Source organism: Coffea arabica, chromosome 8c (assembly GCF_036785885.1).
Source record: "Coffea arabica cultivar ET-39 chromosome 8c, Coffea Arabica ET-39 HiFi, whole genome shotgun sequence".
In the NCBI taxonomy this organism is placed as follows: domain Eukaryota; kingdom Viridiplantae; phylum Streptophyta; class Magnoliopsida; order Gentianales; family Rubiaceae; genus Coffea; species Coffea arabica.
Window position 1 is genome coordinate 1,506,380 of NC_092325.1, and position 12,299 is coordinate 1,518,678.

General features: G+C 36.4%; 2 protein-coding genes and 1 long non-coding RNA gene across 3 annotated transcripts; all 3 read right to left on the reverse strand.

Annotated features, from left to right (window-relative positions):
* Positions 1-1,368: 1,368 nt before the first annotated feature.
* LOC140013827 (uncharacterized) lies at positions 1,369-1,692 on the reverse strand. The gene is made up of 2 exons (XR_011820641.1): positions 1,554-1,692; positions 1,369-1,463 (listed from the first exon to the last, which is right to left on the reverse strand). It is a non-coding gene; the product is annotated as an uncharacterized lncRNA (long non-coding RNA).
* A 794-nt stretch (positions 1,693-2,486) lies between these two features.
* LOC113705649 (large ribosomal subunit protein eL43) lies at positions 2,487-4,633 on the reverse strand. Its single transcript, XM_027227569.2, has 5 exons — positions 4,502-4,633; positions 3,695-3,734; positions 3,075-3,163; positions 2,874-2,956; positions 2,487-2,774 (listed from the first exon to the last, which is right to left on the reverse strand). Exons 1-5 carry the CDS (start codon positions 4,502-4,504, stop codon positions 2,711-2,713), a joined length of 279 nt encoding a protein of 92 aa, XP_027083370.1. The 5' UTR covers positions 4,505-4,633; the 3' UTR covers positions 2,487-2,710.
* A 1,766-nt stretch (positions 4,634-6,399) lies between these two features.
* On the reverse strand, positions 6,400-12,230 carry LOC113705562 (eukaryotic translation initiation factor 4G). Its single transcript, XM_027227462.2, has 5 exons — positions 12,181-12,230; positions 11,494-11,574; positions 9,883-10,530; positions 7,296-9,778; positions 6,400-6,769 (listed from the first exon to the last, which is right to left on the reverse strand). The coding sequence occupies exons 3-4, from the start codon at positions 10,415-10,417 to the stop codon at positions 7,419-7,421; spliced, it is 2,895 nt and encodes a 964-aa protein (XP_027083263.1). The 5' UTR covers positions 10,418-10,530; positions 11,494-11,574; positions 12,181-12,230; the 3' UTR covers positions 6,400-6,769; positions 7,296-7,418.
* Between the last annotated feature and the right edge of the window lie 69 nt (positions 12,231-12,299).

Sequence of the window (12,299 nt, forward strand, 5' to 3'; positions counted from 1 at the left end):
GTAAATTCACCTGTAAATATTTTAGATGTTGTCTGAAGAAATTGTTCCCCATTGTTGCCTCTATTCGAAAAGGGACGAGCAGAACAGTAGCATTAGCCAAAAATAAAAAAGAAAAACAGCAATCCACCATTGATCGGGATTCATAGCTGGTGATATGGGAAGGAAGAAAGGGCATCGAAAGGCATCTCCAGTAAAGGCAAAGAAAGGGAATGTGAAGATGGAAACTGGTAAGAACCTTCAAAATTTCACTTTAATACTATTAGGGGGTGGTGTGCAATTGGAATATGTTGATGGATCGGGATTTGTATTGACATAGAAAAATGATAAATAGGCTGATGAAGTGGGGGATTAGTAAAATATTAGGGTTTGTGAAAATATTTAAATATGCAATATACTTACTTGAAAATTTTTTATTTCGAAAATGGTCTGGAAATTTGTGATGTTGGAACCAAAATGCTTCTTCGTTGGAATCCTAATGCTCCCCCATTGAAGACATTGGGGTCCTGAACGTACTACTGGCCTATTTTTAAATTTAATTTTTTGATTAAAAAATTCTTTTTTTTTTAATAATAGATGGTGGTAATGAAGCAATTTTGGGTCAACCATTCACTTTGGAAATACACCATCAAGGTGACTTCACAGATCCTCCCAATATACAATACTTAGGAGGGCAGGTGGACTATATAGACGGATGCAACTCAGAAGAGTGGTCCCTGATAATGTTACAGCACTCTTTGTTATCTGTGTAAGGCTAAGCTTGCCTTTTTCTCTACGAAATGCTGTGGTTGGTACCAAGTTATAATGAACTGGATAACAGGGAACAATTTAGAGGAACTATTCTATATAAATGATGTAAATGATGAGATACTTCAATTATTTTACACATATAAAAGCATCATTTAAATCCTTATATTATATTTTCTTAAATACACTTAAGTCCCTAAACTACAAGGGTACACTTAGGCTCCACTAATAATGCATTACATTCGAAAATAATAGTTGATACTGCAAATTACATACATAACTAGCAAAAACACTCATCCATTGCAGTATTGCAGTATCAACACTAGAACCAGCTTATATTACATAGTTCACTACACAGCCTATTCCGAAAACCTACAACTAAGGAAACTTGGATAACCATCCCCCGAATGACCTTTGATCCCAGCATTAGGCAAAAATAATAATTTCCCACATCATAGGCCAGTTTCTTCTCCAACTTCATTTTCACCTTTTGCCCCAGATTTGAAGAAAAAGAGCCACAGGAGAATGACACCCCAATGAAGCATCAGGTACATCTTTAACCTCCTCGCATTTCCTTGCTATACCTTGGCCATCTCCTTCCACATCTCGACCTCAGCTGCAATCTTGTTCTTGGACCGTAATAGTCTTGGTATTATTTCCTTAGATCTTTGACACATTTCTGGATCAACCTAGTCCCAATATTTATAGCCTCCCAATTCCTATTTACATACCACAATATCATCGAACAAATCACAAAAACACCTAAATACCAACATTAAGCCTAATTATAAAAACTTCTTGTTCATTACCTTATACTGAGGACATCGAACAAATCTTCTTCCTGGGTTTGTGTGTGTCCATGATGTCATCAGTAGTGTTTGTTTTCCGCAATTACAAGTTTCCTTTACCATCCCTCCTATTTTGCTGTAGCCTGCTTCTTTTTCTTCTGTCTTCGTTCTTCCCCAACCCGTTTGAGGAGTCCCACTTTGTTCTCATTTTGATTAGGGCACATCCGACCCTTTTTTATGATTTGGATTTGGAGCAGGTCATGTAAGGACCCGCGGGTATTAGTCAAATAGCGGGAAACTTTCCCTCTCTTGGCCAATTTTATTTTCCTTTTAACAAGAAAATTCCATCTATGCCCTTCGGTTAACAGAGCGTGTTTGCACGCTCTAGGAAAACTTACGGCACCCTAGATTCCGTCAAAATATTTCCTTACTGAGACGAATTTTTTGTTTAGGAACTTAAGTGTCCCATTTTGAAGTTTAGGGACTTAAGTGAAAATAAGGGCATAATTTGAGGGGTCAAAGTGAAATTAACCCTAAAAAAAAGTAGACCGGTTGCTTTTGCTTCGCGTTGGATAGTGCTATTAATACTTAATAGTAAAGCAGAAAAGTAGCATCATAGCAACCGCAGCATAATCGGGCACCTTCGACACTGCCAAAAAGCGCACCTTCTCCCTACGCAAGCATTTCCGGATTTAAAAACCGATAACTTTGAACAAGTGTGAAATTTAGCAACAAAATTGAACCCCCGGTTCAGGACTTCACAGCTTTAAGGGCAGTTCTGCTATTTGACATCCATAATCTGAGCTTCAAGACAGGCCTAGTTTAGCAGAATAGCACTGTGCTTTATGGTTATGGGTTTAAATCAAAGATTTGCTTCACATTGGAGCTTGCTTTCAGGCGGTAGTTTTGTCAGCAGTCCAGCTACACTACACATCACAAAGGTGAAAATAAGAATTCCAAAAGCCATCTCGTGAAACCATTTAATTGCACCATAGTAATTCAAACATCGATTAATAGTAACATAACAGAAATTTTGTCTAACAAAATCTAGCTCCAACAGTTGGTTGACAACTAACCAGCTGTTTTTACAGCAACATATTCAGCAAAACAGGGAAAAGATCTAATTTAAGACACAGCTGTCCAGTACTACAATCAGCATAAGAAAATCTGACTCAAGCTCAACTCTCAGTTTGCTCCCTCAGCCTCCGAATTGTGCTCCTGACTGTCACAGCACTTGCAGTACTATTGCACAGCAAAGGAAGGAAAAACAAAGAAAACATCATTAGTTAATTGCCAAGAGGAAAAAGAAAAATGTAAACGTGTCAGTTTCAGTGAATTTACTTCAATGTGTATGCTCCTCCTGCTTTAACTTTGCCACAATCTTTGCAGCCCCAGATTCCAACCGCCTTTCTCTTCACAGCATACTGCGTGATCATCAACGTTTCATTAGAACTAAACCGCATCCTATAGAACAAACTTCATATTTTGATAGCCAAACTGTCTTCCAAATTAATCAACACGTATCAACAAGAAAAGCCAAACCTTTCCACAAAATTCACACAAGTATTTGCTATGCTGGCTAACCTCCATCTTCTTAATCTGCTTCCGCAGACTGGCACCATAGCGTGTACCTGAATATTAAAAATCTGTCAGCAATTACATAAAATTTAAACTCGAACCTGCACCTATAAATTCAGCACACAAACACAGGCTATCGTAACAGAGCTAAAGTTGTATCCAAATGCAACGGTCAACTACAACCAGAATGAACATCAGTTCAAAAACACAGAATCAAAGCAACTTAAGAAAATAACTGTAAATGATTAATGGAACCTCAAGCCACCATATTCATCGAATAGAAAAAGAATCTACTGACCATTTTGAACAGCATAAATTGATATATTGATTATATTAAAAATTACACTGGCTATATCTCGTCAACATGTTCCTAATTACCAAATTTCGAAGTTAGATGCACGGTCTTCTCATCAAACAAGTGAGACTACTCTTGCAGCATGCCATTTATACCCTCATTCATTACACGCTATATGACACCGTATAAGTCTATTATCATCCACATGAAAATGCAAACTTAAAAAACCACAATCCACTGTGAGAAATCACAAGATTAGATAATTGCAGAGGACAGGAGCTAAACTCACCATACTTTCCAACAATTCCAGCCTTCTTTGTCCTCTTCGTCTGCACCAGAGATAATGCATTTCCACAATTATAAATCCTCTCAAGAGTTATGAACAATTACTCCTCTATCCACAATGAGTTGAAGAACCCAATAAGTAAATACAGCAGAAAACACATACATGGAAAAGAAATTCTTAATTTCTCAGCATCCTTTGAAAACCAGTTAGACCCAGAAATCTTGGAATTGCAAGCAGAATACTAGTTAATAAGAATTTTCCACAAGGGCATCAGATAGCCGAAAAGAAGCTTTCCTTGCTCAGTAAACCAAAAGCAAACCAAATAATTTCTCATGCCATCCCCAAGAAACCAAATAAAACTTAGATATTAAAATGTCCTTCGACAATTCAAGGGAAGGCCAAAGCTCGAATATCGCAACCTTTGCCAATCTATATAGTCAAAATTAAGCATCATGCTGTTTGTTTATTGCGAACCTTAAAATACCTAAATCTCCGTCTTTATTTCATACTACATATCCCAGGTATCCACTTCACAAAACCTTTCCTCTTCACAAATCAGTCAAATTTACATGCCATAGCTGCCAAACAAAATATATCATCTACGGAAAAACTACATTTTCACTACAAATTACAAGCTACAACAGGATTACGCCATCCATATTCGTAGAAATTAAGGAAAAAAAATTTCGACAAACTAAAGTTTCCGGACCAAAAGATAGACCATAAAATGTTTGATCTACAAGTCAAAAGAAAACAAAATTATGCACAGAGATTTAAATCTAGTGGTGCAAATTTGAGATCAAATTTTACCATTTTTGATCGATTGGTGACTGAAGTCTGGTAGCGGAGAGGAAGAGAGCGGCTGCTGAACAGGAAGACGAACGACTGACTGACTAAAAGCCCTAATTCTCCTGTTTTAGTTTCTGGGGATAATTTCAGAACCTCCCCTGAGGTTTATAATAATTTCACTAGCCTCCCTAAATTTTATAAAAGTACACATACCTCCGCCAAGGTTAAGCTTTACCTAACAAATTGGTCCAATTAGAAAAAGTAACATTAAAAAAGTACTTTAAGGAGAGAGGTAAAACTTTTATTTCATAAATACCCCTTATGCAAATATATAAATTGAATTAGTAAAAGAATGAAAATAATTAAAAGTTAGAAATAATTAATACACACATTTCACTACTCAAAATGTTCGAATTTAAAAAAATAGACAATACAAATAATCAATAAAATTACATTAATAATCATAAGATTCAGCAAAACAAACTAGCCATATCCTTTGACATGATATTTGTTATGATTTTTGTGATTTTGAACAAATTTTTTTTAAAATTTTGCCTTTTTTTCTTTCCTTTCTCCTTTGTTTCCATGAAATTACTTTACAATTGTCACAACTTTAAGAGTTTCAAAAAAAATTGAAAGAAGGGAAAAAATGCAAAATTAAAAAAATTTTCTGTTAAAAATCATAAGAATTATAGCAAACATCATATTAAAAGAGATAACTAGTCTGTTTTGTTAAATCTTGTAATCATTAGTGTATTTTTATTACTTATTTGTATTGTTTAATTTATTAAATATGAACTTTTTGAGTGATTAAATGTATGTATTAATTATTTCTAACTTTTAATTATTTTTATTCTTTTACTAAAACGACTTATATATGTGTATAAGGGATATTTATGGAATAAAAGTTTCATCTCTCTCTTTAAAGTACTTGTTTAATTGAGTGTGTTTGGATTGTGTGTTATTTCACTTTATTACACCTTATTTACAGGCACTGATTTACTTGTATCATCAACACATTTTTCAATCACTTTTTTATCTCATATACATTATATCAAAAAAGTGTTACAGTACTTTTTCACAAAATTGTCTCAAATAATTTACAATCCAAAACAGTTATTTTTTCTAATTGAATATCAAAACCTTAATCTCAAGGGAGGTTTGTATAATTTTATAAACTTTAGAAGAGGCTAGTAAAATCATCAAAAACCTTAGAGGAGGTTTCTAAAATTATGCCTATTTTCTTACAAGAACTTTGGATCGGGTCGGCCGGCGCAAACACTTTTGGGCACGGGTTGGCTACAGTTTAAGGTCAATCTAAAACTACCCCTTAAATTATCACTACGTGCAATTTTCACCCCCAAGTAATTCTAGTAAAATATGTTTGGAAGGCCTCTTGTCTTCTGAGTTGCTAAACTTTGATGTGATGGCATGAAAAATGTTGACCTTATTAAAAGAGGTCTTTCAAATATGGCACTCCTCATTTACTAATGCGGTCAAGTTAGTACTAATGCTAATTGCTAAGGACGCAGGTCAATGAACCAAAAAGATTTCTATATTGAGGGATTTGTGTCAGCAACAAAGAACAAAGACTATTAACACTTTGATAATTCAATTCAACTCAGCGCTTAAAATTAATAGATTCAAATCTTAACACATTCAGATCGTTTGATAATTAAAAATTGAACGTCTGAATTAATCAAGTGGTACTAAATTTTCTAAACAAAACTTGCTTTCAAAATTAAGTGATAAGTTATTCACTTAATGATTTAATAACTTAATTGATTCAAATTTCAGATTTCAGCTTTCAGATTTTAGTTTTATCAAACGCACACGAGAAAAAAAATTTGTTAAGTTTGTGCTAAAAAAATTAAGAGTATTGGTATAATTTAGCTGAAAAAGAGACGCACTCTACAACAGCAGGAAAATTCACATACTATATACCTGTATCTGCAACAAAACATTTCTGCCTAAGAGCTACTACAATTAGCTTGATAGTGCTATAAACTTAATTCATATGATAGCAGGGAAATTCTGCCAAATGATCATAAAACTGTCACTTGAGAGAACCCCACGGGCGAAAATGGACCAACTGCATGTGGGAACGCCTTCAAAACTCTTCAGCAGACGCTCTCCCAACTTCCAATTTTCAGCACCGTAAAAGTTCCTTGCCGCTTTGGCTTTTTAGCTTTTTGACTCTTCTAATGGGAGGACCTTACAACAGTGATGCTACAGCATTCAGTGCATCAGTATCAGCATCCTGCCAAGGTTGCGAGAACCAATTTAAACCTGATCATGCAAACAATTTGATGGAACCAAGACATGGAAAAAAAAAGGAGGAGGTTAGCTCTGAAAAAGTTATAGAAGTTAAGGCCACAGAACTGGTGATGACTGATAAATTGTGTATTCTTAGATATCAAGGTTAATGCAGTGTATGTTTATAACCTCAACTGTGTGCAAAAGCATTCAAGTTAAATAAACAATTGCTTGCCTCTTAATAAGCTAACTGACAACAGAATCTCCAGTTTTAGAGTCAAGCAGATTGACAAGGAGGCCAGAGAAAAGATCTTTATCTCCATCCATTCTCAACCTCCCTCTCTTTTTTTTTTTTTTTTCTTTTTTAAATACTAATGGACGCTATGTTGTTGAGTTCAGGCCTCTAACATACAAAATAACCTCATTTCGTCCCTTGCACTTTAAGCAAAATAACTGAGTGTATATTCAAGTACCAAGAAATAGCACACGACATTCTCATTTTGATGGACAAGTTTGAGCAATTTAAAGCAGAAATGCATAATCAGATCCAAGATATTACCTGTAAAATCTTGCATTGTAGCCACGGATCTTTCTTCAAAGCATTCTACAGTACAAACCTTTCTCGATAGAACAGTTGAGAGGAGAATCGGTTTAACGGGATGGATGATCACAGGAGCTGCTATTAGTTTTCCACAATTTTTGGTTGGTAAAAGTCTCTATTTACATTATGGTTATTTCTCTGCTTGTTTGGCTGGTCATAACCTGATGCTGGCCTGAAAATATTGGTTGCGTTTCTTGGCGCTGAATGTTGCTCTGTGTTATACTGCTTCTGCTCCGATTTAGAACTGAAACCATTTGGAGAAGCCGCTGTACTCCTAGATTTGCCTAAATCAGTATGTAAACCATCAAGCATTGGTGGTGCCCTGAGAGAGACTTTCTTGGCATGACCAAGGTGTTGACCCCGGCTCAATCTTCGTGGAAAGGGAACTTGTAGTGTTCCTTGCTTGCATAGATATTTGTCTTCCAAACGGACATCCTGACTTACGAATCCAGGAACATGCGATCTCATTGCATGAAATGTACTGACTCTCATATTTCTTCGAGACTGGAAACTTGATTGCCTAGGACTGAAATTTGCAGAAAACTTTTTATTTGATGAATTGACATTTGAAACACTAGTCAGTCGATTGACAAGTGCTCGTCGTTCTTGAGCTGCGTCAATATGTAGTTCATCAATTTTCTTTGGGCCTTCAACTCTTCTCCTCTGCTGCCATCTATTTTTTCTAAGATCAATAACATCCTTCAAAATGAACCTCATCCTTGACGACAACTCACTGTTGTTTAACAAATTCTTCATCACCTCAAAACATGCATTCATTTGCACCTTAGCTTTAGGATGATCAATAACCTCACCAACAGTGTTCATTAGCTCGCAGAGAGCCTCAACGTCATCTTCCTCTGGAGAATCATGTTTTCCAAGTAGTTTCTGGATGCAATCATGCATTAATCTCTCTGATAACATTTTCTTCTTGTAGAGTTCCCCAAGCAATCTTATATTGCCTAACATCCTTCTTCGGGCACAGATCCTCTTTTCTTCTCTTTCCTCTTCAGATAGCCTGGCCTCCCCACCCTCTTCTATTATATTAGCTCCTGCCTGCTGTCTTTCCCCTCTCACAAATTCCTCTTGACATTTATTAAGCAGAAGTCCTCTAAATGTAACCTTCTCACGGCCCTCAACAAAATTAGGAAGCTCTTGAGCAAGATGATAACAAAAATCTGCATACATCTCACAAAACATTGGTTCCATAAGAGCTTTATCAAATATCTGAGAAATAAGACCAGAAAGAGTGATTGAGTTATCAATATTAATTTCCTTCACTTGCTGAAAGAGCCTCTCAAAGTTTTGAGGCGTTAGCTTGTTAAGAATAGCCTTCAACTGTCTTTGCTTCGCCTCTTCACCATCAATCCCTTTGTGTACCTTATATTTTTTCTCAGCTAAGTGCATAACTTGCAGAGGAGACTGAGGTGAAGAAATAAGCCCAATATCTAAGAATGCATCTTGTTGCCAATGGTCAGGTTCAGGACATTTATTTCTTGTTCTAGAATGAGATGACCGTGGCAAAAATGAAGTTGCAAAACCACCATCACAATGGTCAGGAGTCTGCCCATGCAAGTTCCTTCTATAGGTCCCTGGCCTGGAATGAACACCAATATTCCCCTGCGTATTCCCAAATTGTAGCTCCTCTGCAAATGCAGATGGAGCAAGCATTTTGATCCGCTTGCTACCATCCTCAACTCTGTACCCTAAATCATCCAGAACTTTGGAAACCAAAATCCCCTTTATCATGTCACCCACTAATTCAAAATCAGTAGGAAGTTCAACAAACTGACTTGAAAGTGTGAGGAGAAAATCTCTTGAATACCTCTTTTTCCCTGGAACTATAATGCTATCTGAAGCAGCATTGCTCATGTTCTGATGCAGTTCAACTTTCCTTGAAATATGAAATTCTGGAGTGGAAATATCAGCAAAATTTTTCCAGTCCTTCGGTTTACCTTTTTCCATTTTTTTACTAGTTTCTGGCAATCTCAACTCATCCACAATTTGCTTTTTGTGAATATTTTCAATAACAGGCTGCACTTCCTTAGGTTTGCTAAGGTACTCTGAATTTTCCATGGGCACAGACTTCTTACCATCACCATTGGCGCGCTCCCCAGTAAGATCCCCCTCAACAGATACAGAGGAAGGAATAGCTCTATGAGATGATACAATTGAGGTCGTTGGTTTAATAACCACTTCAGATGGGGGTTTAACAGCGATCTCTGAATGAATCTTTGATTTCTTTTGTCCAGAGCCAACTCTTTGAGGTTTCCTTGACTTAATTGCTTCACTTTTATCATTCACAACTGAATTGACTGACACTGGAGATAAAATCTTTTCTCCAACAGAAAGAAAAGCTAACTCAGTACTAGTAGGAACTGAGAATGAGGAACTATATTCCGACCTAGATTCTATAACTGCACCATGAAAATCTGCACGATAATCTGCAGCAGAAAAACATGTTAAGAGAAAAATATAGTTTCCTCCCTGCTACTAGCATTTATCTGCATAATATGAGCTTTAATCAACTAAATAGAGCCTTACCTACCTAAATAGTTAACCCTTGACTTCACGGGAAGCATCTGCATGCTTGAAAAAGGTATTGGACTTGGACTGGGCGAAGAAAAGGGATATGGCTGCATATAAGGAAAATAATTCACTAAGTGAGAGTTACCACAAGTGAAAGGCTGGGGTTGGAGCTCCATGGTATATTGTGCTCTTGTACCAGCAGAACCACTATCATGCTTTGGTTTTGCAAGCTCATCAAGTTTTAACTCTTCTTTAGTTTCTGGATGAGTAATCTTTATGGACATTTTACGCTTTGCATTGCTGAAATCATTTTGCGCATGCAATAGAAGAATCCCATCATTGTTGACAGATGGAGAACCAAAATGATGACCAACTGTAGCAGAAAAGTTCAATCCCTGACCATTCTGCATCACTTGTGGCTGCAAAACATATGGCTGGAAGCTGGGAAGATATGCAGACTCTTGAAATTGGGAAGAGCCTGCAATTGGAGATTGAATGGACATTTGAACTGATTCAGATGCTATTCCTTGAGACCATGCGTTTGGCCTAGACATGCCAAATTTAAACTGAAAATCTAGTTGCTGAAATGAGGAAGTTGCCACTGAGACCCCACGAACAGCAAGAGAAATGCTCGTGTACCACTGATAGCTGGAGCAACAGAAGCCACCTGAACAGGCATGTCTCTTTTAGCTTCGGGTTGAAGATGAGGAATTTCATTCTTGAAACGTTCAAAAAAGAACTATTATCATCTAAAGAATTTAAAAAGGCAAGGATTTAATTTGACTACATAACCCCAAAAGGAATACAAAATCGAGTACTATTAATATAATCAAACCAGCTTGCAGTTTTGCTTTCTAGATCCCTCGAAACTTGGTTATTGAAAACCCTTCAGAAACATATATATCTTGCTAATTTGGACGATGTGTCAAGCTACATAAAATATAACCATTCTCCAGTTGTGCTTCCTAACAGAGAAAGTAGAGGTCCAAGCAAGAAAGGAGCAATAATTGTGTTGTATCTACAGGAATTTCACTCTAGTTAGATTATGGACAATTCAATTCTGTCAAAGAATTTATCTAACTGCCCAAGAGGCCACCATCCAAAGGTCAGACATGTTCCAAAGTACTTTCTCATTCTACTTATGCCAAGTGAAGAGTGACAATTGGAATGCAAAACTCAAGCATGCATAACAATTGGAATGCAAAAAATTAGAATTCTGTATACATTAATCGAGATTCTTGAGCTGTATTTGAGCTCAAGTGAAAAAAATAATCAAAGACAAATTCAAATACAAGTTAGCTGATGCATAGCTCGCTTAGCTTCATCTACTATATAAAACAGACGTATGGCATAATTAGACTCATTTAATTTACACCCTAGAATTCATGCATTTACCATTATATATATATGAAGCATTGAATTTTTCATATTACTACTTCCCATTCAACTATTAAAATAGAGCAGAACTAAACCCTCTAAGCAAGGCATGCCCCTATTACTAAAGAAAGCAGGATTGTTTTCAAAATTTTCCATTTTTAACCCTATTTTACCTTGTACATCATAGTAAAAAATGAAAAAGCACGTATGCATGCATGCATGCAGAACGTTGCATAATTAATCAAAATATTACCACGTTGTTGAAGCAATTGGTGAGGATGGCAAGGAGGAGGTGGGAGGCCCGCACTGTCACCGCCACCACGGATCCGCAACCCTGAGAAGAAGAGATCCACCGGCGAATGTGAGTCGGCAGCCAAGTTGGGATGACCACGTCCACTAGATCTCCTAGGGGGTTGTTATGTACTCATTTGAGATTGAATCTCTTCAACCTTCCTATACTGCCTTTGGGACATAAGTCCCTGTTATTTCATTTAATCCTTCCTCAAATATTCCAAACTTTAGAGGAAAATAGTTGAAAGAAAAGTGTAAATTGCACCTATAATATACCTTGGAATTATGGGATCATTGGTGATTAGAATGTTCTCCAAGAGTGAGAGGGAAAAAAAAAAAAAAAAGAAAAAGCATGAGTAGAGAGCAGGAAGATAGGGGTGAAACTTGAAAGTAGGTAAAAAAAAAAAAAAAAAAGAGGAAAGGTTAATTACAATTTGCACCCTTGAACTATCATAAATTTGCACTTAGCACTCTTAAGCTATCAATTTTAACAATTACTAAGATATGATATGCAGTTGATACCGAAAAGAAAAAAGAGAATAGATACTAAATACATGGATGAGCTCCCATTGTATGCAATTTTAATTTGTTTTTTGGAAAAAAAAAAAAACAGGTAGAACATTGGGTAACTAATAACAGCATCACCAACCTCCTGTAAATAAAAACAGCTGTGAGCAAAACCAAGCTGTCTTTTTGAGTTTTCATTAGATGCCTGTAGCACAGAGTAGTTATTCCCTGCAAAAACAGTGATAACATTGAATGAAAAAC

What these genes read in the sequence shown, in the direction of transcription:
- LOC113705649 (XM_027227569.2), bottom strand. An exon ending in TGGAATTGTTGGAAAGTATG is followed by an intron (nt 3,164 to 3,694) that starts GTGAGTTTAGCT and finishes TTTAATATTCAG; the next exon opens with GTACACGCTATGGTGCCAGT. An exon ending in TGTGTGAATTTTGTGGAAAG is followed by an intron (nt 2,957 to 3,074) that starts GTTTGGCTTTTC and finishes ATGATCACGCAG; the next exon opens with TATGCTGTGAAGAGAAAGGC.
- LOC113705562 (XM_027227462.2), bottom strand. Translation starts at nt 10,417, where the DNA reads ATGTCTAGGCCAAACGCATGGTCTCAAGGAATAGCATCTGAATCAGTT. An exon ending in GTCAAGGGTTAACTATTTAG is followed by an intron (nt 9,779 to 9,882) that starts GTAGGTAAGGCT and finishes TTTCTGCTGCAG; the next exon opens with ATTATCGTGCAGATTTTCAT.